General features: G+C 40.0%; 2 protein-coding genes across 2 annotated transcripts; both read left to right on the top strand.

Annotated features, from left to right (window-relative positions):
- Positions 1–3,663: 3,663 nt before the first annotated feature.
- On the top strand, positions 3,664–8,131 carry LOC139120937 (uncharacterized). Its single transcript, XM_070685527.1, has 3 exons — positions 3,664–3,686; positions 5,382–6,126; positions 7,319–8,131. Exons 1-3 carry the CDS (start codon positions 3,664–3,666, stop codon positions 7,673–7,675), a joined length of 1,125 nt encoding a protein of 374 aa, XP_070541628.1. The 3' UTR covers positions 7,676–8,131.
- Positions 8,132–13,832: 5,701 nt separating this feature from the next.
- Positions 13,833–16,928, top strand: LOC139121815 (uncharacterized). The gene is made up of 2 exons (XM_070687014.1): positions 13,833–14,910; positions 16,096–16,928. Exons 1-2 carry the CDS (start codon positions 13,990–13,992, stop codon positions 16,450–16,452), a joined length of 1,278 nt encoding a protein of 425 aa, XP_070543115.1. The 5' UTR covers positions 13,833–13,989; the 3' UTR covers positions 16,453–16,928.
- Positions 16,929–23,157: the final 6,229 nt, after the last annotated feature.

Raw genomic sequence — 23,157 nt, forward strand, 5'->3', positions numbered from 1 at the left:
ACTGCCCTCTCCCTAGACTTGGTTCAAGTCTGTGATTTGTGAATGTTTGAGTGGGGTGAACGCGATGATTTGTGTTCTGTTTTCATGTGAAACGCGTGAGTGGGGTGAACGCTATACAGGGGAGTTTCTCCCGGAATCACATGAATCTGGCAGAAACTCACTCACTACTGCGCAGACTCAAAGGTAACGCGTTCAATTAATCGCAAGGAAAACCTGGCCTGAGGCCTGGGCTGCTAAATTCCAAATAGGTTTGTATGAAATAGGAGAGACATAAGAGAAACTATTACAAAAGTTTTTTTTTAGAAATTCACCGACTTGAACCAAGTCTACCCTCTCCCCACTACTTAAATTCCCCATTGCCCACAATATGCCCACTAGGCAACCCAGAACAACGCAAAACCTTGTGAGCAGCTAGCAGTATACCTTGGAACATTGCTCCGTCTCAGGCTGAGTTTGGCGCTTAATCTCCTCTAAAATTCTATCAACCACGGCTTTCCCCTCCCTCTATGTACTTTCGTACCCACTGTCAAAAGTATTCTCCCCATCCACCGAAAAATAGTAAAATTTCTTCCCCGCCCACAGTAAATATCGATTTTTTCCCACTTAGACTGATTAGTTTTGAAATTTGCCCACCCGCTGAAAAACTCCGCATGAACACCTTTTTTCACGAACAGCTTATAGTTTGCGGCACCTGTCTGTATACACTCCCCCTGCCATATTGGCATAAAGAACAGGTAACTAGGATGAATATGAAAGGTCGGGCGACGTACCTTTCCATAACTTAATCGGCAATGTTTTAACTTGTCATTTTGACTGCACCATTTTAACTGCCCAATTTTTGTGAGCGAATCCACCTTTTGTTCAGTTGTTTCTGACACCTGTTTCAGTAGCTTCAGTAGTTCCCGACACCTGTTTCAGTAGCTCCTCTGACAAAACTGTTGATGGCCTTGAAAACGTAAAGACGCTTTCCATCAGATTTACTACTTAATGCAAAGAAATTCAAATTAAATCAAAGAAATCAAAATGCAGCTTCTGCATATATATATATATATATATATATATATATATATATATATATATATATATATATATATATATATATATATATATATATATATATATATATATATATATAGAGAGAGAGAGAGAGAGAGAGAGAGAGAGAGGAGAGGAGAGAGAGAGAGAGAGGAGAGAGAGAGAGATAAAAGTCCGGAGCTGGATTATTAAATTAAAACATTTATTCGCTACTAAGAGTTTCGTGCATCTTGCGATGCAGTCATCAGTTGCCTGATGACTGCATCGCAAGATGCGCGAAACTCTGAGTAGCGAATAAATGTTTTAATCTAATAATCCAGCTCCGGACTTTCATCTACCTATAGCTGCAGTTCAACTATTGAGCACTCTACCAGTCCGATGAAGACATCAATCTACGTCCTGCTCGTATATATATATATATATATATATATATATATATATATATATATATATATATATATATATATATATATATATATATATATATATATATACAATATTCTACAGAAATGCTCCGAATTTCTACTGTTTCAAAAGTTGATGCGAGCAGCTATTTGGATATTAATAGATGTATCCTATAACATACTGTAAAAGACAAAATAAATACATTAAGGATATCATTAAGACATTAAATTCTTTCACCTTAGTATCATTCCTAATTATGGCAATCTTAAAGAAATTTCGCAGGTTTCTGTGAGCACTGACATTATAAAAGGTGCTGCAGAAGGGTGCGCTTCAGAAGCAAACATTTTTTCTTAGCCTTGGCCAAAAGCAAGCAATGAAAGATGTTATAAAATGGTGCTCCCTGAGAGCGCGCCGAAAATTGTAAGTAAAGACTTAAAGTAACTTCTGTGCATTATTTTTTACTTCATATCTGCTTGCAATCTTTTTCATTTTCTCTGTCATCCTTGGTTGGATTTTTCTTTTCACAGGCAACCTCTCGGAATCCCCCCCCCCCCCGACTCATTGTTCTGCTTATCATCCGTTTGTTTTATTGTGTTTACATTTATTGTTGTAAATCTGTCATCCGATCCAGTGTTGCAGTGAAAACAGACGATAAACGCGAGAATAACAACAACCTGACCCTTACTGACAAAGTGAAACTTCATTGAAGATCTATGCTCTCGCCCGCTCGCTCTTTTTTCGTACATTTATGTGAACTTTTAAAGTCACCAAAACTATGGTTATACAAAGCCTTCACATTTTCGTTTCTGTATATATTTGAAAGAGATGATAAGTCATTATTTCCGTGAGTATATTGCTTTCAATTTACTCTGTTTTGATATTTATATGCCCACAGACTTGGGGCAAATCCAGCTGCACTGGTAAACGTATTGACACCTTTTGTATAACATATATGAATATTTGCAAATTTTATATCTTCAATTGCTCCGGTTTACGCCGAAGTTATCACTCGGCTATTACGTGATAACACCACTATCGATGTTATGTTACTAAAGTTAACTAAAGTTTATTCCTTCAATTTGTCCAGGATAAGACAATAAAAAGCCCATAGACTCTAGACAAGTTCGTGTAATGTCAATATCTACCATTAGGCTTCCTCACAGGAGTCAAGGTTCGCGGGAAGTTTGGAGCAGGCTGCATGTAGCACCGTCACTTTGAAGGTATTCGGTCTGTCAAGTACGCACTGCTCTCAAAGCGTTCAACAGATTCGCCAATTTCATGATATCCAGCAAAGTCATGTAATTTTCCGGGCCTGTTGAAAAGTAGACTGGAAGATCCGTTGCTGAAGGGCGCTCTCTGGGGGGTGGGGGGGGGGGGGGGTAGAGAGCGCCCTCGAGCGACGGATCTTCCAGTCTAGTTGAAAAGATGTGCCGAAAAAAGCTTTTTGTCCAGCATGGAGAGAAATACTTGTTACATCATAATACTGCTACCTCACTCAAAGGCAGGTGTTGAGTTCTGTGTATGGTTACTCCTACCACAGTCCCTGTGCTCCTACACAATCCCTGAACAAGAAGCCCAACGATTGGACAATCGGACAACATCACGAATATAAGATCAGGCTTTGTGTGAGGTCAGCGATTAGATTATGAAATAGGACATGCTAATCGCACACTGACGAAGTGTGTTTGCGCGCTTTTTGTTTTTGCAATCTTTGAAAAAACCCTAAGTCGCCCGTTACGTTCCTATTAGTCGGAACACAGATGAAATTAGGGCCGACCTGGTACTGCGACAAAATTTAATAAAAGATTTGTGCTTTGGACAAGACCGTGACGAATTCTGCAAATAAGACAAATAGATTAGTTAGTTTTTAATTCATCGCGGTTTTCTACTAAACACGCAAAATTTGGCAAAAAGCCCCCGCTTTACAGAACACTATCTACGTCATTTTAATGAAGTAAAAAATACAGTCATTCCCCCACCCGCAGAGTACTTTGTGGCATCGGAACGTTTCTTGAAAATGTATTGTCCACATATTCATTTTATTCTGTATCTTGATCATATTGACTTATGCAAAGCCAACAAAAAATGCTTGCTTCTGAACTAAAGGAAGCGCACCATTCTGCACCACCTTTCATAATATCAGTGCTCACAGAAAACTGCGAAGTTTCTTTTAAGATTGCCATAATTAGGAATGATAATGATTTACGACATTAAAAATTAGACATGCAGCAGAACTTGATAGCGCTGTAAGAAGAATGGCGTTGTATAATAAATATGCAAAGTGACCGACAGCAATGTCTTAAATTTTCAAAATTTTGGTAAATTTTCTCGTGTCTCTACAACAGAATTCGAAAGCCGCCGTATGACATTTCAAAGCAATGATTCAGTAATACATTTCAAGTTCATATGAACATAAGCTTTGACCTGTATTGCTAAAATGTATAACGAAAAGTCATGTCGACCGAAATGTTATGGCTATTATACTTTACGAAATGTGCACAATTTACCCTGATATGGGACCTTGAGAAAACTTTTTTAAGTGAACTCGGCCAAAAAATAGGGATCAAGAGATATTTCGTTGTTCAGTCACCCCTCTCGCTTAACGTTACCCACCAAAAAGGTGTAATACACCGAAGAGAACACGGTCATCTGGAAACCAACAAACATGTTCATTATTTGAATATCAGACACAAAAAGTTTCGGAAACGCCTGACTAATCACATATGCAGGCGTAATGGCATTGTGATATACATAATTTATGTTAAAGAGATGTTTCTGCACCTTATATACATGAAATTGTATAAAATAATTATTAACATGCATGATATAAATATCGCTACAGTAATCTATATAAAGTTACAATTCCCTACATCATTGGTCCATCTAGCAATGTGCTAACACTTATTCAAAGACGCTGAAGCTAGATCTAATTCTCATCCTTATGCGTTTCCATCTAGATTATCCATGGCAACATGTTTACACGAAAACGATATAAAACGCCATTATTTCTCTTCGCATGGCAGAAAATGTTTCGTGTAATATCTATATAATCAGTACGCCATGTATAGTTCCTTATAGTTAGCTTCTTGTAGCCACAATTTGCTGAGCATCAAAAATTACTTCTATGTGTCGCATTCCTCCTCTGTTGTTTCTCATGTAGTCATAGATTAGCGATAAGCGAAAAAAAATTTACCCGATGATAAAAACCGCCTTTTGGCATCATTTGTGCAAGGGACAAAAGATGAAAAAACAGACCAATAATCTTTTTATCTAATGAACAACTACCTCTGTTGTGAAGACCCGGACATCATTACGACAAACTCTTCAGTACGTCCTGGAGCTTAGCGTAACCGGGAACTTGAAGATACTTCACGGAATTGACTATCGCATCAAGGAAATGCTATGCGATGGGAGTTGCTTATAAAGAGACCTGGTTTCAAATGTTCGCTATTCCTTGCAGCTCCTTGGCTAGTAAGAACTTGACATATCGTCAGCGGGCTGAATTCTTCCATAACTTGAAGTTGGCATCCGATAGTCTGCACAGATGGAAGACGGGAGAAACACGGGGGCTGACCAGTTCCAGTACGGCAAAATGAGAGAATCTTGTCAATTTGACCTGGAAAACACCAAGAAAAAGAAGAGATGCAACTATTGTTATTTGTTCAGCGCCATCCTTGTCTGTGTAACACTTCTTTCTATAGCAGCTGCGGTCTACCTTGCGGTTGCACTGCATAAAAACCCTATAATACTTACTGTATTTACAATGATTATTGCCTGTATTTAAGTTGAAGAGTGCATATACAGATAAATACAGTCAAGAATCCATTTTTGTATTCAGCAAGCCTGTATTCATGTGGATTCATGTGAATTCATGTGTATTATACTATAATACAGGCAACTCATTAATGTGAATTTATCTGAATTATCGGGTTTTCATGCAGTGTTGCTTATCGCGATTGCCTGATTGCTAGCAGCTACGAAGCACAACAAGAGGAAGACGGGCGACCCAGCCAACAGGTGGCTGTTGAAGACGTAGGGGATGGGGCTGTCAATATTCCTACCCAACAGGCACGAATTTCGCTGAAGTTTGTCTCAACATTGAACTGTTCTCAGGTGAGCGACCTACTTTTAAGGCTACGTGACAGTCCAGTCTTCGAGGATGCTTCTGGTTCTCGCTTCGAAGAAAGGTTTCAACTTCACGATTTCCTCCTCGGGAGAGCCAGCGAACTGAATTGTGAACTTGACCGTGAAATCACACGTCTGGTTTTCCCAAACTTTGAACAGCGCACCGAATCAAGCCTGGTGTGCAAAGAAAGCTCAATCGGAGACGGTTGGTGCGATCTGGCATGCAATAACGAAGAGTACGAATATGATGACGGTGACTGTTGCCGACACTCGTGCGCAGCCAAACCGAGAGACCTCCCCTGCGGAATCAACGGGTACGAATGCAAGAGCCAATCGCCTGGGTTGATCGCTCCGTCGTGGTTCAGGAATGACGCTCAGCTGTGTTACAGCTGGTATCCCGATGGCGATGGTGGCCAGTGCGGAGGTGGCGCGGCCCGAACCTTGTGTTCGGGTGTCAACGGGTACACCGATTACTATAGGGACGACACCGATGGTCGATCAGGTGGATGTAGAATGAGTTGGGCAGTATTGGCATATGGTGCAGAATCGTGGTTCGATCAGGTAAGACGTGTATGGATGGCATTCGGGATGTCCTTGAGTCTGTGTTTCATCATTTCCAAGTCCCCGTTTCTTTGAAGGTGCTCTTTCAATCTGTCTCATGAAAACCTAGATGGGTTTCACATACTGAAATTTGCCTGTCATCAGATATCCTATCAATTGTCTTCAGACATTTTTCTGACACGATTGAACGGAAAGAAAATTGTATAAGCGGGACTTAATAAACATAATAGACACACAAAATCTTGCAAATTATTAACAAGAAAGATATACAAATACAAGAATTGGTCTATACGTGAAAACGACTTGTCACAGGCTCTCGAAGTACATTTAGTTTCACGTGGCACAAACCATATTACTCATACCGAGTATTTCAAACAGGGGTCTTAGGTTATTTTAATCGTTCCTGTTGATAATTTAAAATGCCAAAAAGTGAATTTTTATTTCCCCTGCATAGTTATACTGGCAAGAATGGCACCACAGAAAGCAACGTAAATAAAACAAAGAAAAAGTAAAATCGAAAAGTACGATGTTCGAAGGATAATTTTGTTCTCAAGGGAGACGAACTATTTTCTGAAGGAAGTTGATTTTAAAAAAGGATTATTGAAACTTAAATAGACAAGTAATTATTTGCCATAGTGTGAAGAAAACCAACATGAATACTACTTTTCTTCTATATTGTGTCGACATCATGATGTTTGAAAAGTTTACGGCTTGTTAAAACATGCATGGAAATGTATTTGCTTTTGATATTGAAAACATTCTCGTTATATACATAACAATCTTTATCCCGATGATCACCGTACTTGATATTTTTATAAGACCATCACTATGGTAACCACAACCGTCACCTGTGTTCTTCCTCCTCTCGCCTCTCTACTATCCTCATTATCGTCAGCAAGAAATGTTTGGTTCAAGTGATCATGAACTGCCATTGAAACATGTTTTCATTTCGCTAAACTCACACTGTAAATAAGGTAGAGTGAAAGAGAAAATTAAAAGTTTTCAACATCTGGCGGAGAAAATACAGGAACAAAAATCTCCAATCGAGCAAATCAGAACTACATGATAGACACAGGTCAAACTTTTCATCATGTACATCAGGTTATTGCCTTTGTGTATCGTTGCTTACGTCATAAGTCAATAATCCATCCCTTGGCCCGATTTGAAGATGAACATTTTCTGTATCCTATAGGTCCAGATATGTTACAAGTGGTACGCTGACGGTGACGGCGGGCAGTGTGGCGGTGGAGCCGCCAGCGAGCTGTGTGCCCCCGTCAACACCTATACGGCCTATTACAGAGACGACTCTGACGAACGCAGTGGCGGCTGCCGGATGTCATGGCAACTCAGGGCTCCCTCGGACGCACCAGACTGGTTCGACAACGCCAAGATTTGTTACGAGTGGTACGCGGACGGTGATGCCGGACAGTGCGGCGGGGGAGCAAATCGGATCTTGTGCGCCTACCCAGGGCAGTGGACTTCGTACTACCGAGACGACACCGATGGCCGTAGCGGTGGTTGTCGTATGAGATGGGGTCTATTCTTATAAAATACCTTGCAACTTGCAACGACTGTACAAACATTACATTACTATGAGGCAGCACAACGGCTGTTTTGAATATTTTCTCGAAGATTTTTCCTTTCGCTGTTCTCACTTCACTTCGATTCAAACAATCCATTGTATATTTAAAAAGTAAAATCTCAGCCCCAAAGATAACTTTTTCTCGTTGGCATGTTTTCGTTTGCTGAGTTGCATCACTTTGAATTCATCTATTGTTTCAACAAAGCAGAGCTTTTAAATACACTATCATTTTAATGCAAAAAACTGTAAATTTCAATTTTCTCAGCTTTATTTTAAGAATATTCATGATAAGATATTATAAAAATTGATGACTTGTCTTCATTCTAACATTTTTTACAACAAAGTAAATCTTTCGAGTTCCATTTGCTGAATGAATGATGACGTCATAAGCCTCCTTGTATATCATTGTTACCATGCAATAAATTTTTGTAAATATACAGAAAAAATCGATGTCAGTTTTACTTCGCAACACACACACACACACACACACACACATACAAAGTTGACCGTTTTAACGAATCCACACGAAATTGAACACGAAATATTAGGGCTCGAAATTAACTTTTTTCCCGGTAGTCCACTTGGAGTTGGTAGCCCAGTGACAATGGCTGGTAGCCCACGCATATTTTAGTTCAGGGATATCTTTTTTCGTTAACCAGATAAGAAAAGGCTATTTTTCAAGATTCTGTCCGTGAAGTGAATTTTCTAGATATTTGAATTGAATATTGCTCACATCTTTACCTTTTACTTTGTATTACCCAAGGAAATAGGTATAATAGACGATTGGGAAGAAAGTGCAATAGATAGTGATGATTTCAAGAGGGGTAGAGTCTGGCAGTTGCCTTGAGAACAGTCTCTTACTGAACGGCTCACATAAGCTTATACTGTCTAACGGTACTTCTACTTTTGAATGTGCGCACGATCTGATACCTTCGTTCTGACGTGTGAGTGAGGGTGTGTTTACACTTGTTGTACAATACGTAGGAGACCTGCTTTGAAAAATAAATAAATGATAGGTGCCAATCTTGGACAAGCTGGAAGTCATTGATAATAATTATCGCAATTTCAAGTGAACCTCAGCGATTTGAAGTAAATTTGAAAACGTTCAAGCCGTGTAAACGGTACATTGCGACTACTTCCACAGTTCGCGTTTCATGCCATAATATAGTGAGACAAATCTTTCTGAAGAGTGGTGGCCAACGTTGCAATGGAGTTGATGACAATATTTCGCTGTAGTATGTCAATTATGTACAAAACTGTCTTGGACAAGACGAGTATGTCTTTGACAAAACACAGCGCCACCTTACGGTAGATTTTACTTTTTGGACTCGTTTGCTATCGTTGTCTGATACGTATGTTTATGACAGAACGCTCGTTTACTGTAATTACTTTTAAAGATCTTTTAAGTGCCCTGTTCACCCCACGTAACAAGTGAAAAGAAACAACCAGGCGAATGCAATCACAACAACAAACAACCTTCGCCAAACCATTGAAATATGAAAGTCTCTGGCGGTTCCGTCAGCTGTCCATGGGTCATATTGAAATGAATGTAAGTCAGTAGTGATAGGATTTTGGTTACTCTGTTAATCTCTACATAAGACTGAACACAACATGATCCCCGTCAACACCATGGTTTGGCCCAAACTAATTGTTATCCATGCTGATTGTGGAACGGGGGTGAATCTATTCTCCACTTTTGGCCTTCGTGTGGACGAAGGCAAAAAGCGGAGAATGGGGTCTAGGCTATACGCAACAGCCTGCCAGGGTATATTGCTCTCTATTTACCCTGTTTTGATATATATGTATATGCCAACAGACTTGGGGCAGGTCCAGCATCACTGGTAAACGTGACTGATATCTTTTGTATAACATATATGAATATTGCAAATTTTATATCTTGCTCGGTTTACGCTTGAGTTACAGGTATCACTCCGCTATTACGCGATCACACTTCTATCTTTGCTCTGCGTGGCGGGCTGTGTGTTACCGGCTGTAGGCCTGTGGCGGGAGCCCTACAGCCGGTAACACCCCCCCCCCCCCCACGCAGAGCTAACCACTATCGATGCTGTGTTAGTGAAGTTTACTAAGTTATTCCTTCAAATTGTTCAGAATAAGACAATAAGAAGCCTACTCTTTCGATAAGTCTGTGTTATCTACCATAAGGCTTCCTCACAGAAGTCAAGGTTCGCTGGAATTTTAGAGAAGGCTGCAAGTATAGCACTGTCACTTTGACTTCAAGGTATTCGGTATGTCAAGTACGCACTACTCGAAAGGCGCTCAATGTAACTTTCTTGGCCTGTTGTGAAGATGCACCAGAAAGCAAGGAGAGAAGGACTTCTTTTTTTATTCATCAATTCCTTTATTTTCTACAGTAGAATACATATATTAAGGAGATACATAATTTAGCAGCTGCAAGACATTTAATGACAGTAATTTTACCATACAAAGTCAAGTTTCTCTCGGACCACTGTGATAATAAATTTTCAACAAACAAAAACTTTTTACACAATACATTATTTATCCAAATTGACGAATCACTTGAGAAGTGTAAGTACCTAGGGATTTAATTGGCTCTTTTGGACTTCTTATACTAGCGTAACCATCATTTCTATATTTCCACGCACCAACCCAAAGGCCCTTAGTCTTATTTAAATTAAAACTTGGGCCTGCTACAGAGCTGAACGTCCGTACAACCTCAGTTGTCCTTAAAATAGAAATTTCATCGGTTACAAAAATGGTTGTATCATCAGCTACCTGAGAAATGCGAATATCTTGAGATAGACTGGCTGAAATATTTAACTTGAAACCATTAATATCATTATCAGATCTAACTTGAATGGCAATGATTTCAACGATTAACAAACAGAGTAATGCAGAAATAGGATAGCCTTGACGAATACCTCTTTCAAGCTGTAATGGTTGAGAACCCAACCATGATTAAGCACACTAGCTTGGCAATCATTATAAAGAGTTTTAACACTACTTATAAAGTTGACTCCAAAATGATATTTTTTGAGAACTTCAAACATAAAATTCCACACTACAGTGTCAAAAGCCTTTCGCAAATAGAGAAATAAAACCACACCTTGTATGTTTTCGTAGTTTGCATAATCAATAATGTCATAGATTAAGCTCACGTTTTGTCCAATAAAGTGCTTTGTAAGGTATGCCGTTTGATCGTCATTGATAATTCTGCTCGAAACAGGCTGCTACATCGCAGACAAAACAAAAGCAATGATCTTATAATCAATGTTTAAGAGACTTATTGGTCTCCAATTTTCCAAAACATTTCTGTCATCTTTCTTGTGAATCAAACGAAGATGCGCATGCCTTTGGAAATTACACCATGAACAAGTGGTCCTATACAGTGCCAGAATTCTTTATAAATTTCGGCAGGCAGCCCATCACTTCCGGCGGCTTTGTTATTCTTTAGCCTTGCAACTGCCTTTGAACACTCATGAAATGACAAATGGTTTATCCAGTGAAACCTTCTCTCGGACATTTAACTCATTTTCCAGGTGTACATCATTTGAATAATTATTCACAGTCTCATCAGAGACATTGTTGGACGAGTACAGCTGATGATAGAAGCTATGTGTACCTCTAAGGATGTCATCTGGATTGTGGAGCACGTTCTGGTCTATGAGCTCAGTAATGTCATTTTGTATACTTCGCTTTTTTTTCTAAATTCAGGAAATATTTTGTGGGTTTGTCACTCTCAACGTACCATTGAGCTCTGGCTCTCACTTTTGCATCTTTTGCATTATCACCATATAGTTGCTCTAGCTCAAACTTGACATTTTCATATTCGCTTAAAACACAAGAATCAAGAGTGTCATCAATTTTTTGCTCAAGTTCATTAATCTTTTTTTTTCTAGGACAGGTAAACGATTACGCATTTGTTGTATACGTTCTTAGGAAAACCAATAGAAAAATCTCTTATACGTGTTTTGCATAACTCCAAAGTTAAATCAATAGGACAATTTGAGTACTCATGTTTAGTTTTCTCGATAACATTAATGATACGAGCTTTGTACTTTCATCTTTTAGCAGATCAACATTCAATTTCCAGACACCCGGTCCTCTTGGATGACAAGAGATGTTAATGGAAAGAAGAACAGCTCTGTGATCAGAAAGAATCGAAGGCACAATCTTACATGTCTGACAGAGTCTGACAGTATAATACTGCTACCTCACTCAGAGGCCAGTATTGATTTCTGTATATGGTTACTCCTACCACAGTCCCTCCACCCACAGAGGAGGGACTGTGCTCCTACCCATTCCCTGAACAAGAAGCCCAACGATTGGACAATCCGACAACGTCACGAATATAAGATCACGCTTTGTGTTACGTCCGTGATTAGATAGTGAAATAGGACGTGCTAATCATGCTAATCACAACACACGGACGAAGTGTGTTTGCGCGCTTGTTTTGCAATCTGTGAAAAAACCCTAACTTTTCCGTTACGTGTCTGTTACTGCTGTTAGTGGGAACACCGATACAGTCAGGGCCGTCCTGGAACTACGGCAAAATTTAACAAAAAGATTTGTGCTTTGGATAGGACCGTGACGAATTCTGCAAATACGATAAGTATAGATTAGTTAGTTTATAATTTATCGCGGTTTTCTTCTCAAGTTAACATGCAAAATTTGGCAAAAGTCCCCCCCCGCTTTAAGGAACCCTATCTATGTCATTTTAATTAAGTAAAAAAAAGAGTACTTTGTGGAATCAGAATATTTCTTGAAAATTTATTGTCGCACATATGCATTTTATTCTGTATCTTGATCATATTTTTGCTATGCAAGGCCAAGAAAAAATGCTTGCTTCGGAAGGAAGCGAACCCTTCTGCAGCACACTTTTATAATATCAGTGATCACAGAAAATTGTGAAGTTTCGTTTAAGATTGCCATAATTTGGAATGATTATGATATACGGCGTGAAAAGTTGGATACACAACAGAATTGCGTTGTATAATAAATATGCGAACTGTCCGACAGCAATAACTTATCTTTCAAATTTTGGTTAATTTTGTCTTGTCTCTACAACAGAATTTGAAAGCCGACGTATGACGTTTCAAAGCAGTGATTCAGTGATACATTTCAGATTCATATGAACATGAAGTTTGACCTGTATTTCCAAAACGTGTCACGAAAAATTATGTTGATCGAGATATTAGGGCTATTATACTTTAAGAAATGTGCACAATTTACCCTGATATGGGACCTGGAGAAAACCCCTCTCCACTTTTCTTGTGAAGGCAGCCTAAAAAGAGGGATCAAGAGATATTTCGTTGTTCAGTAACCCCTCTCGCTAAACGTTACCAACCAACAAAGTGTAATACACCGAAGAGAACACGGTCATCTGGAAACCAACAAACATCTTCATAATTTGAATATCAGACACATAAAGTGTCGGAAACGCCTGACTAATTACATATACTGGCACAAAACAGCTTTATGACGTAATGGCACTGTGATATACATAATTTATGTTAAAGAGAAGTTTCTGCACCTTATATACATGAAATTGTATAAAATAATTATTAACATGCATGATATAAATATCGCTACAGTAATCTATATAAAGTTACGATTCCCTACATCATTGGTCCATCTAGCAATGTGCTAAAGCTTATTCAAAGACGCTGAAGCTAGAAAAAAAGGATTAATCCTCATCCTCGTGCGTTTCCATCTACATTATCCATGGCAACATGTTTACACGGAAACGATAAAAAACGCCATTTCTCTTCGCATGGCAGGAAATGTTTCGTGTAATATCTATATAATCAGTACGCCATGTGGAGTTCTTCATAGTGAACTTCTTGTAGCCACAATTTGCTGAGCATCAAAAATTACTTCTACGTGTCGCATTCCTCTTCTGTTGTTTCTCATGTAGGCATAGATTATCGATAAGCGAAAAAAAATTACCCGATGATAAAAACCGCCTTTTGGCATTATTTTTGTAAGCAACCAATGATGAAAAAACAGACCCATAATCTTTTTATCTAATAAACAACTACCTTTGTTGTGAAGACCCGGACATCATTACGGAAAACTCTCCAGAACGTCCTGGAGCTTAGCGTGTAACCAGGAACTTGAAGATACTTCACGGAATTGACTATCGTATCAATGAAATGCGATGCGATGGGAGTTGCTTATAAAGAGACCTGGTTTCAAATGTTCGCTATTCCTTGCAGCTTCTTGGCTAGTAAGAACTTGAACTATCATCAGCGGGCTGAATTCTTCCATAACTTGAAGTTGGCATCTGATAGTCTGCACAGATGGAAGACGGGAGAAACACGGGGGCTGACCAGTTCCAGTACGGCAAAATGAGAGAATCTTGTCAATTTGACGTCGAAAACACCAAGAAAAAGAAGAGATGCAACTATTGTTATTTGTTCAGCGCCATCCTTGTCTGTGTAACACTTCTTTCTATATCGGCTGCGGTCTACCTTGCGGTTGCTTATCGCGATTGCCTGGTTGCTAGAAGCTACGAAGCACAACAAGAGGAAGACGGGCGACCCAGTCAACAGGTGGGTGATGAAGACGTAGGGGATGGGGCTGCCAATATTCCTACCCAACAGGCACGAATTTCGCTGAAGTTTGTCTCAACATTGAACTGTTCTCAGGTGAGCGACCTACTTTTAAGGCTACGTGACAGTCCAGTCTTCGAGGATGCTTCTGGTTCTCGCTTCGAAGAAAGGTTTCAACTTCACGATTTCCTCCTCGGGAGAGCCAGCGAACTGAACTGTGAACTTGACCGTGAAATCACACGTCTGGTTTTCCCAAACTTTGAACAGCGCACCGAATCAAGCCTGCTGTGCCAAGAAAGCTCAATCGGAGACGGTTGGTGCGATCTGGCATGCAATAACGAAGAGTACGAATATGATGACGGTGACTGTTGCCGACACTCGTGCGCAGCCAAACCGAGAGACCTCCCCTGCGGAATCAACGGGTACGAATGCAAGAGCCACTCGCCTGGGTTGATCGCCCCATCGTGGTTCAGGAATGACGCTCAGCTGTGTTACAGCTGGTATCCCGATGGCGATGGTGGCCAGTGCGGAGGTGGCGCGGCCAGAACCTTGTGTTCGGGTGTCAACGGGTACACCGATTACTATAGGGACGACACCGATGGTCGATCAGGTGGATGTAGAATGAGTTGGGCAGTATTGGCATATGGTGCAGAATCGTGGTTCGATCAGGTAAGACGTGTATGGATGGCATTCGGGATGTCCTGGAGTCTGTGTTTCATCATTTCCAAGTTCCCCGGTGCTCTTTCAATCTGTCTCATGAAAACCTAGATGGGGTTTCACATACTATTTGGCTGTCATCAGATCCTATCAATTGTCTTCAGACATTTTTCTGACACGATTGAACGGAAAGAAAATTGTATAAGCGGGACTTAATAAACATAATAGACACACAAAATCTTGCAAATTATTAACAAGAAAGATATACAAATACAAGAATTGGTCTATACGTAGAAACGACTTGTCACAGGCTCTCGAAGTACATTTAGTTTCACGTGGCACAAACCATATTACTCATACCGAGTATTTCAAACAGGGGTCTTAGGTTATTTTAATCGTTCCTGTTGATAATTTAAAATGCCAAAAAGTGAATTTTTATTTCCCATGCATAGTTATACTGGCAAGAATGGCACCACAGAAAGCAACATAAATAAAACAAAGAAAGTAAAATCGAAAAGTACGATGTTCGAAGGATAATTTTGTTCTCAAGGGAGACGAACGATTTTCTGAAGGATGTTGATTTTGAAAAAGGATTATTGAAACTAAAATAGAAAAGTGATTATTTGCCATATTGTGAAGGAAACCAACATGAATACTATTTTTCTTCTCAATTATGTCGACATCATGATGTTTAAAAAGTTTACGGCTTGTTAAAACATGCATGGAAATGTATTTGCTTTTGATATTGAAAACATTCTCGTAATATACATAACAATCTTTATCCCGATGATCACCGTACTTGATATTTTTATAAGACCATCACTATGGTAACCACAACCGTCACGTGTGTTCTTCCTCCTCTCGCCTCTTTACTATCCTCATTATCGTCAGCAAGAAATGTTTGGTTCAAGTGATCATGAACTGCCATTGAAACATGTTTTCATTTCGCTAAACTCACACTGTAAATAAGGTAGAGTGAAAGAGAAAATTAAAAGTTTTCAACATCTCGCGGTGAATTACGAGAAAATACAGGAACAAAAATCTCCAATCGAGCAAATCAGAACTACATGATAGAACAAGTCAAACTTTTCATCATGTACATCAGGTTAGTGCCTTTGTGTATCATTGCTTACGTCATAAGTCAATAATCCATCCCTTGGCCCGATTTGAAGATGAACATTTTCTGTATCCTAATAGGTCCAGATATGTTACAAGTGGTACGCTGACGGTGACGGCGGGCAGTGCGGCGGTGGAGCTGCCAGCGAGCTGTGTGCCCCCGTCAACACCTATACGGCCTATTACAGAGACGACTCTGACGAACGCAGTGGCGGCTGCCGGATGTCATGGCAACTCAGGGCTCCCTCGGACGCACCAGACTGGTTCGACAACGCCAAGATTTGTTACGAGTGGTACGCGGACGGTGATGCCGGACAGTGCGGCGGTGGAGCAAATCGGATCTTGTGCGCCTACCCTGGACAGTGGACTTCGTACTACCGAGACGACACCGATGGCCGTAGCGGTGGTTGTCGTATGAGATGGGGTCTATTCTTATAAAATACCTTGCAACTTGCAACGACTGTACAATCATTACATTACTATGAGGCAGCACAACGGCTGTTTTGAATATTTTCTCGAAGATTTTTCCTTTCGCTGTTCTCACTTCACTTCGATTCAAACAATCCATTGTATATTTAAAAAGTAAAATCTCAGCCCCAAAGATCACTTTTTCTCGTTGGCATGTTTCGTTTGCTGAGTTGTATCACTTTGAATTCACCTATTGTTTCAACAAAGCAGAGCTTTTAAATACACACTACCATCACTTTAATGCAAAAAAAACCAGTAAATATCAATTTTTTTAAAGAATATTCATGATAAGGTAGTACAAAAATGATGACTTGTCTTCATTCTAACATTTTTTTACCAACGAAGTAAATCTTCCGAGTTCCATTTGCTGAATGAATGATGACGTCATAAGCCTCCTTGTATATCATTCTTACCATGCAATAAACTTTTGTAAATATACAGAAAAACGATGTCATTTTTACTTGGCAACACACACGAACATACAAAGTTGACCGTTTTAACGAAACCAAACGACATCGAACTTAAGGACTACATAAATTATCATAAAGCGACTTTAGACGACTGGGACATTTTAAAATTTATTTGAAGTTGCTGGCAATTTCCTTACAATTGCTGAAATTGGGAAGAAAGTGCAATAGATAGTGATGATTTCAAGAGGGGTAGAGTCTGGCAGTTGCCTTGAGAACAGTCTCTTACTGAACGGCTCACATAAGCTTATACTGCCTAATGTTTTAACAGTATATGTACTTTAAATGTGCGCGTGATCTGATACCTTCGTTCTGACGTGTGAGTGAGGGTGTGTTTTACACTTGTTGTACGTAAGATGACTGTTTTGAAAAAAAAAAAAATAGGTGCCAATCTTGGACAAGCTGGAAGTCATTGATAATAATTATCGCAATTTCAAGTGAACTTTCAGCGATTTGAAGTATAAATTTGAAAACGTTTAAGCCGTGTAAACGGTACATTGCGACTACTTCCACAGTTCGCGCTTCATGCCATAATATAATGTGACAAATCTTTCTGCAGAGGGGTTGCCAATGTTGCAATGATGTTAATGACAATATTTCGCTTTAGTGTGTTAATTATGTACAAAACTGCGTCTTGGACAACACGAGTTTCGATAATCATGTTCAAAACAGAGCGCCACCTTACGGTAGATTTTACTTTTTGGACTCTTTTGCTTTCGTGGTCTGATAAGTATATTTATGACAGAACGCTCGTTTACCGTAATGCCTTTTAAAGATCCGTTCACTCTACGTAACAAGTGAAAACAAACAACCAGGCAAATGCAATAAGAACAACAAATTATCTTCGCCGAACCATTAAAACGTTAATTGTTTACAATTAACGGCCAGCTATTGTAAGTTTTGCTTTTTCTGGTGAAATAATAAAGACTTTCACAAAGTATGAAAGTCTCTAGCTGTCCCTGGCAGCTGTCCATGGGTTAGTTGTGGTTAACGTCAAAATCAGCCATCGTATCCAGTGATCTAGTGGAGACAAAGGATAAACACAAGAATTTGGTAAAACAGAGGTCATGGATCTGATCATCATAGAGATGAAACGCCTAGAAGATCTGTTCACCTCCGTTTCCTTTCACAAGCTTAGTATGAGTAAACATGTCAACAAAGATATCGTGACAAAGCAAAACAAAATTTGTATTGTTCCAATATCGCGGTGTAGGGTAGGTTCTGATGGCATGGTGTAGGGTAGGTTCCGATTGCATGGTGTAGGGTAGGTTCCGATGGCATGGTGTAGGGTAGGTTCCGATGGCATGGTGTAGGGTAGGTTCCGATGGCATGGTGTAGGGTAGGTTCCGATGGCATGGTGTAGGGTAGGTTCCGATGGGCATGGTGTAGGGTCTACGTTCCGATGGCATGGTGTAGGGTAGGTTCCGATGGCATGGTATAGGGGTAGGTACACGTATATTGGGTTTTTCTGTTGTCTTCAACAAATGACATTAAATTTACGTGATCATATTGGCTACAATTTAAAATATTTTACGGATGTTTCTCGCTTGTAGTTTTAATTCTTCGTTGTATGTAGCTGTTTGCAGTTACCAGATAATCAATATCAAAACATCTGAGATTTTTATTTGGTTCTTTCCATCCTCAATAAACCAAGTTCCAACTTGGACCGGGATTAAAATATTCATGTTGCGATAGAAACCCGCTTTACCTCGAACTGTACAAAAAACGCTCGTCGACTGCACTGGTCTGTGAACCTGTTTAAACTTTAAAATATTGAAATCTTAGGTGGATGGAGACTTTGTCCGACCTCAAGAATTGTACAACATACTTGCTAGCGACGAAAGGCGAATTGGTGATTTCAAACGAAGTCCCATAACCTCACAACGCGTCTACTGACCCGGATGTTCTTCTTACACTTTTGAGGCAAAGTAAAGAAAAACCTATAAATGTGGACGGTGCTTCCAGCAATCCGATATAACCCTATTTGAACTTAGCCAAACTTCATCCGATACGGAATCTGAGTGTAGTGTCCGCTTCTATTGGTTCTAAACCAATGAAGTATCGCAAAATAAGTTCTTGCCAATGTACTCTATTTCCCGTAGGCGTGTAACCTGACGTGCACAGTATAATTTAAGTCGCTAAAGATGATGGAAATCTGCCCTTGAAGTTGAGTTAAATTGGGTATGGATCTTGGCTGTTAACGCAAAGCCACGAAGAAAGAATGCATGGAAAGATTTTAGGAATCTTTATCGGGATATTTTGTTTGATGGAGGTAGAAGAAATTTGTTAAGAAAAATCGATCTCATTTGCCCTGCCTAATGGCAGATAAAACTCGAAATCCTTAAAGTCTATCTCCGCGCTTTGTCTTTAAGATCTCAGGATTTGTTCTGAACGGTTATACACAGTCACTCATCGGTTATCGATACTTCTCACACTTCAAATGGCATAATGGGTCTTTTGAAGGGCTTACAAAAGCCGGTGCGATCAATTCCGTGACGCAAAACACAGCTGTAATTAACGGAGGAAAGATCCCATTGTGTCGGGTCGTGACGGGCAGGGTTTCTTGGCCGAAACAATACCGTCACTGTACGGTCCCCTCAACGCACGGTGTATAGCGTTTCCACTCTTGTCACGGCTTTTGTGAGTGAGAACAACGCATGACCGAATCATCAAAGGGGCTTCGTCCCGAGCTGTCAGGTCGACTCGGTGTACTAATACACATTACGTGGTTTGCCGACTCCCAACATTTAACTGAACTTTAAAAAAAATAAATAGCAGTTCAACAGCCGGAGGCGATGAATAATGACATGGCTAACTGTTGACATCAATTTAGTTCAAGGGACACCGAAGCAAAGGCATCGCTCCAGTAAAACGCTCGTGAGGAAAAATCGGATTGGTCGCACTAGCTATCGACAAAAACATTTCGATTCTTGGAATGAAGATAATGAAATTTCCAAAAACTGAAGGAAAATGTCGTACATATATTGTTAACGTCAGTTATCGATGCAACGAGATTAAATGATAGTCAAGATAACGAACTTTAAGTCATCGATTGTGTAATTAATAGAGCAGGATTCGATTGCAAACTTCCGAAGAAATACAATTTTGTGGTTTTCATTTTACGAGAATGCTAACCAACGACACTGAGATTGGAAGGTCAGTGCGTCATGTAATGTGCTCATTTAGGGGAGTTTGTATTTCCATAGATGCGCTCAGCAAAATTTGTTTTTCCCACTTGATCGGTTTTGACCTCCGTGTAGTATAGCAAGATGGCACGCCAACTTTTTTGTCTAACAATGACCTGAAGGTAATCAATTATAGCGGAATATCTTCCTGTAGGAATGTCAATGGCGTGTCGTTTCTCTTTTCAAACTCTCTGCACTGGAAAAGGGAAAAGAAAGTAAAACCGCTCCACGTGAAAGTGCCGTGACAGAGTGTTGGGACAAATTTGTGATCAGTATATTAAGAATTGACCAACCTCGTTCACTTTTACAGCTATCCTTCCTGCATTGTGGAAACCTTTCTTGTTCTGTGCTAGACTGACAGAAAGAATATATTGACATTTTCCTCAGGTACCTTATCATACTGCACCAGGATCAAGCCTGCCTGGTTTGGTCTTGGCCTTACACTCGCTAAACTGAGGTCATCCCGCTAAACAAACACAAACACCGCCATGAGTAATTGTGAGCAAAACTAGTGTATTTATGATTTTGCATATGTTCCCGATTTTCTCGCCTTCTCTTCCCCACCTCCCCCGTCCATAATCACTCTTGCGCTAAAACTCAGAGTGTACAGCCAGGTTAGAGCAGTCACCCGTATCCAGGACGCTCACCCCGTGATGGTGGTGACTTGCCTGTAGATCTGTTGTCGGACAAGGCCTTTCTTTGTTTCCTGTTGCCATCGGGGAGGTAACGAAGTGTGTTGATTTTTATTATCCCTAATGATCACATTTTAAGGCCACCAATCTTAATTGTCGGTTCTTCTTTCTCCCAAATTTTCTAAATTGACAGCAATCTTTAATTCGTGCACGTATGAAAATACGCCCTCTTGCGGACAATGCAGCGGGTCAACATATTCAACAAATGGTGCAGATAATGCTTCATTCTGCAGAGAATACCGTAAAGGGAAAATGTCAAAGTTGTGTTTTAACTTCTTAAAATATTTGTTGTTGATATCTCGCATACTTTCCGGTTTGCGGCCAGTACCGTTTAAGGTCATGCACTTGACTTTTCCTGTACCGGTAACGAGTCACTGCACCAGAGTTATCTGAAATTAAATTACGCCTTTATCGGAACCTTGGGTAGTGCACTACACGGACACAGCAGTTACTAGTAAAGCTACTCTCTAGTTCAGATAAAAGTCGAAATTCGAACTGCCTGAAATCTGGGGTCCAGCAAGAATCTACATTATCAACATCCGTGTGTTTTATGTTCTTCCAATTTAGGGCAGGCAAGCAAGTGTGCATCTGATGGAAAGAGCATTTGGCAAAATGCGGTGTATTTGACTGCCCATGTCAATTTTTGATGTTGTCCACAAACCTGCGCAAATTGAAATTTTAGCGTCGAGGAGGCGAAACTGCATATCTGGAATCAGTCTCCATTCAACATTTCATTTGACAAAGCTATTTGTTTTACATAGTGACCTGAAACGTCTGGGGTCAGCCTTAAAAACGATTATCGTCTGTCGATCCGGGAGCGCGTTCACAGGTGTCAAGGCGATCAGGTACATAAAAACCAAAGAGCGTGTCCCAGTGTCGCTCGATGCGTTATATATTTATATATAGGCGAAGCGGCGCCATATTACTACCGTCTGCGGGGCGTTGTGGCTATCGACACGATGATCGTGTCGGTAAGCACGCATAAAAAGCAACTTAGCGACACGATCATGATAATTTGCGATCAAATGCAAATTGTACACTTATGTCACCATTTTGCGTTATCAAGTGGTCTCAAATGTACGGCTTTCGAGCTGAAATAAAATTTCCTCGTGTGACAAAAAGTGTGTTCTCCATAATTTAGCCTTAGGCCCACGTGTTCAGTTGACAATTGAATTGCTGGCATCGCTTGCTAAAATCCACTGCCGTTTTATAATAAACCACCAATGAAATCTTGTTAGCGATCTCAATATTTCACGTTTCCGAGGCTCAAACTGCCAAAAAATTGAATTAGAGAGCATAACAAACAAAATCGCAGCTTGAAAGAGACAACAATACTTCTAATAATTATGGTGCTTATTTTCTCCAATGTTTGCATCGATAACCCGTTGGCACATCGGGAACGCAGAGTGATCACATGTGAACGATGGAAGCCAGCCTCAGGAGGTGCACGTTCGATTCGCGGACGGAGCCACGTGTTTTTTTTCCCCTCTTTATTTTCTGTCAGTTACTTTGTAATTTTTCCCTTCTCGCTCTTTTACTCTCCTTTCCTATTTTTGCTATTTTCTCGCTAAATTCATTGCATTTGACAATCTCCGCCGATCCACTGCCAGTAATTTTGAGTCAAACTGACAAACCCCTCAAGCAAAGCGCCATACTAGTACACACAGTACGTACACAGCCGATGTATGGAACTCACCATCACTCGTTTGCGACATTTCCAGGATAAAAGATGGCCGTCAAGTTTGAAACGTCGCGCACTTTTTTTGCATTCAGCTTATTTATATGTAATTTAGGGGGTTGCACGCTGTAGGGATAGAGTCGCCATTGAGTCGCGGACATAGTCACCCAAACATGCAAACCTTCCTAACTTCATGACCAGACCGAGTACGCCCATATTTTTTTTAAGAAACATATTTTCTCTATATTCAATATTCAAATTTTCTAATTGAGATGATAATTAAAGTCTTGAGATGTAAAAAAACTATAAAAAGGACGTTTCAGGAAAAGCAAAATGATCGTGCAAATAAGTAAGAAAAAACGCTTATTTGCACGATGATCGTGCAAATAAGCGGAAAATACTTCTTATAGACACGATCATCGTGTGGATTATCCGTTTGTTTTTCTTATCTACACGATGATCGTGTCGGTATGTGTTGTTCTTTATCAAAACGATGATCGTGTCTTTAAGAAGCATTTTCCGCTTATATGCACGATGATCGTGTAAATAAGCGTAAAATGCCTCTTATAGACACGATCATCGTGCAAATAAGTAAGAAAAACTGTGTATTCGCACGATCATCGTGCAAATAAGCGGGAAATGCGTCTTATAGA

This window comes from Ptychodera flava, chromosome 21 (assembly GCF_041260155.1).
Source record: "Ptychodera flava strain L36383 chromosome 21, AS_Pfla_20210202, whole genome shotgun sequence".
Lineage (NCBI taxonomy): Eukaryota > Metazoa > Hemichordata > Enteropneusta > Ptychoderidae > Ptychodera > Ptychodera flava.

What these genes read in the sequence shown, in the direction of transcription:
- LOC139120937 (XM_070685527.1), top strand. Translation starts at nt 3,664, where the DNA reads ATGCAGCAGAACTTGATAGCGCT. An exon ending in CAGCAGAACTTGATAGCGCT is followed by an intron (nt 3,687 to 5,381) that starts GTAAGAAGAATG and finishes GTTTTCATGCAG; the next exon opens with TGTTGCTTATCGCGATTGCC. An exon ending in CAGAATCGTGGTTCGATCAG is followed by an intron (nt 6,127 to 7,318) that starts GTAAGACGTGTA and finishes TGTATCCTATAG; the next exon opens with GTCCAGATATGTTACAAGTG.
- LOC139121815 (XM_070687014.1), top strand. Translation starts at nt 13,990, where the DNA reads ATGGAAGACGGGAGAAACACGGGGGCTGACCAGTTCCAGTACGGCAAA. An exon ending in CAGAATCGTGGTTCGATCAG is followed by an intron (nt 14,911 to 16,095) that starts GTAAGACGTGTA and finishes GTATCCTAATAG; the next exon opens with GTCCAGATATGTTACAAGTG.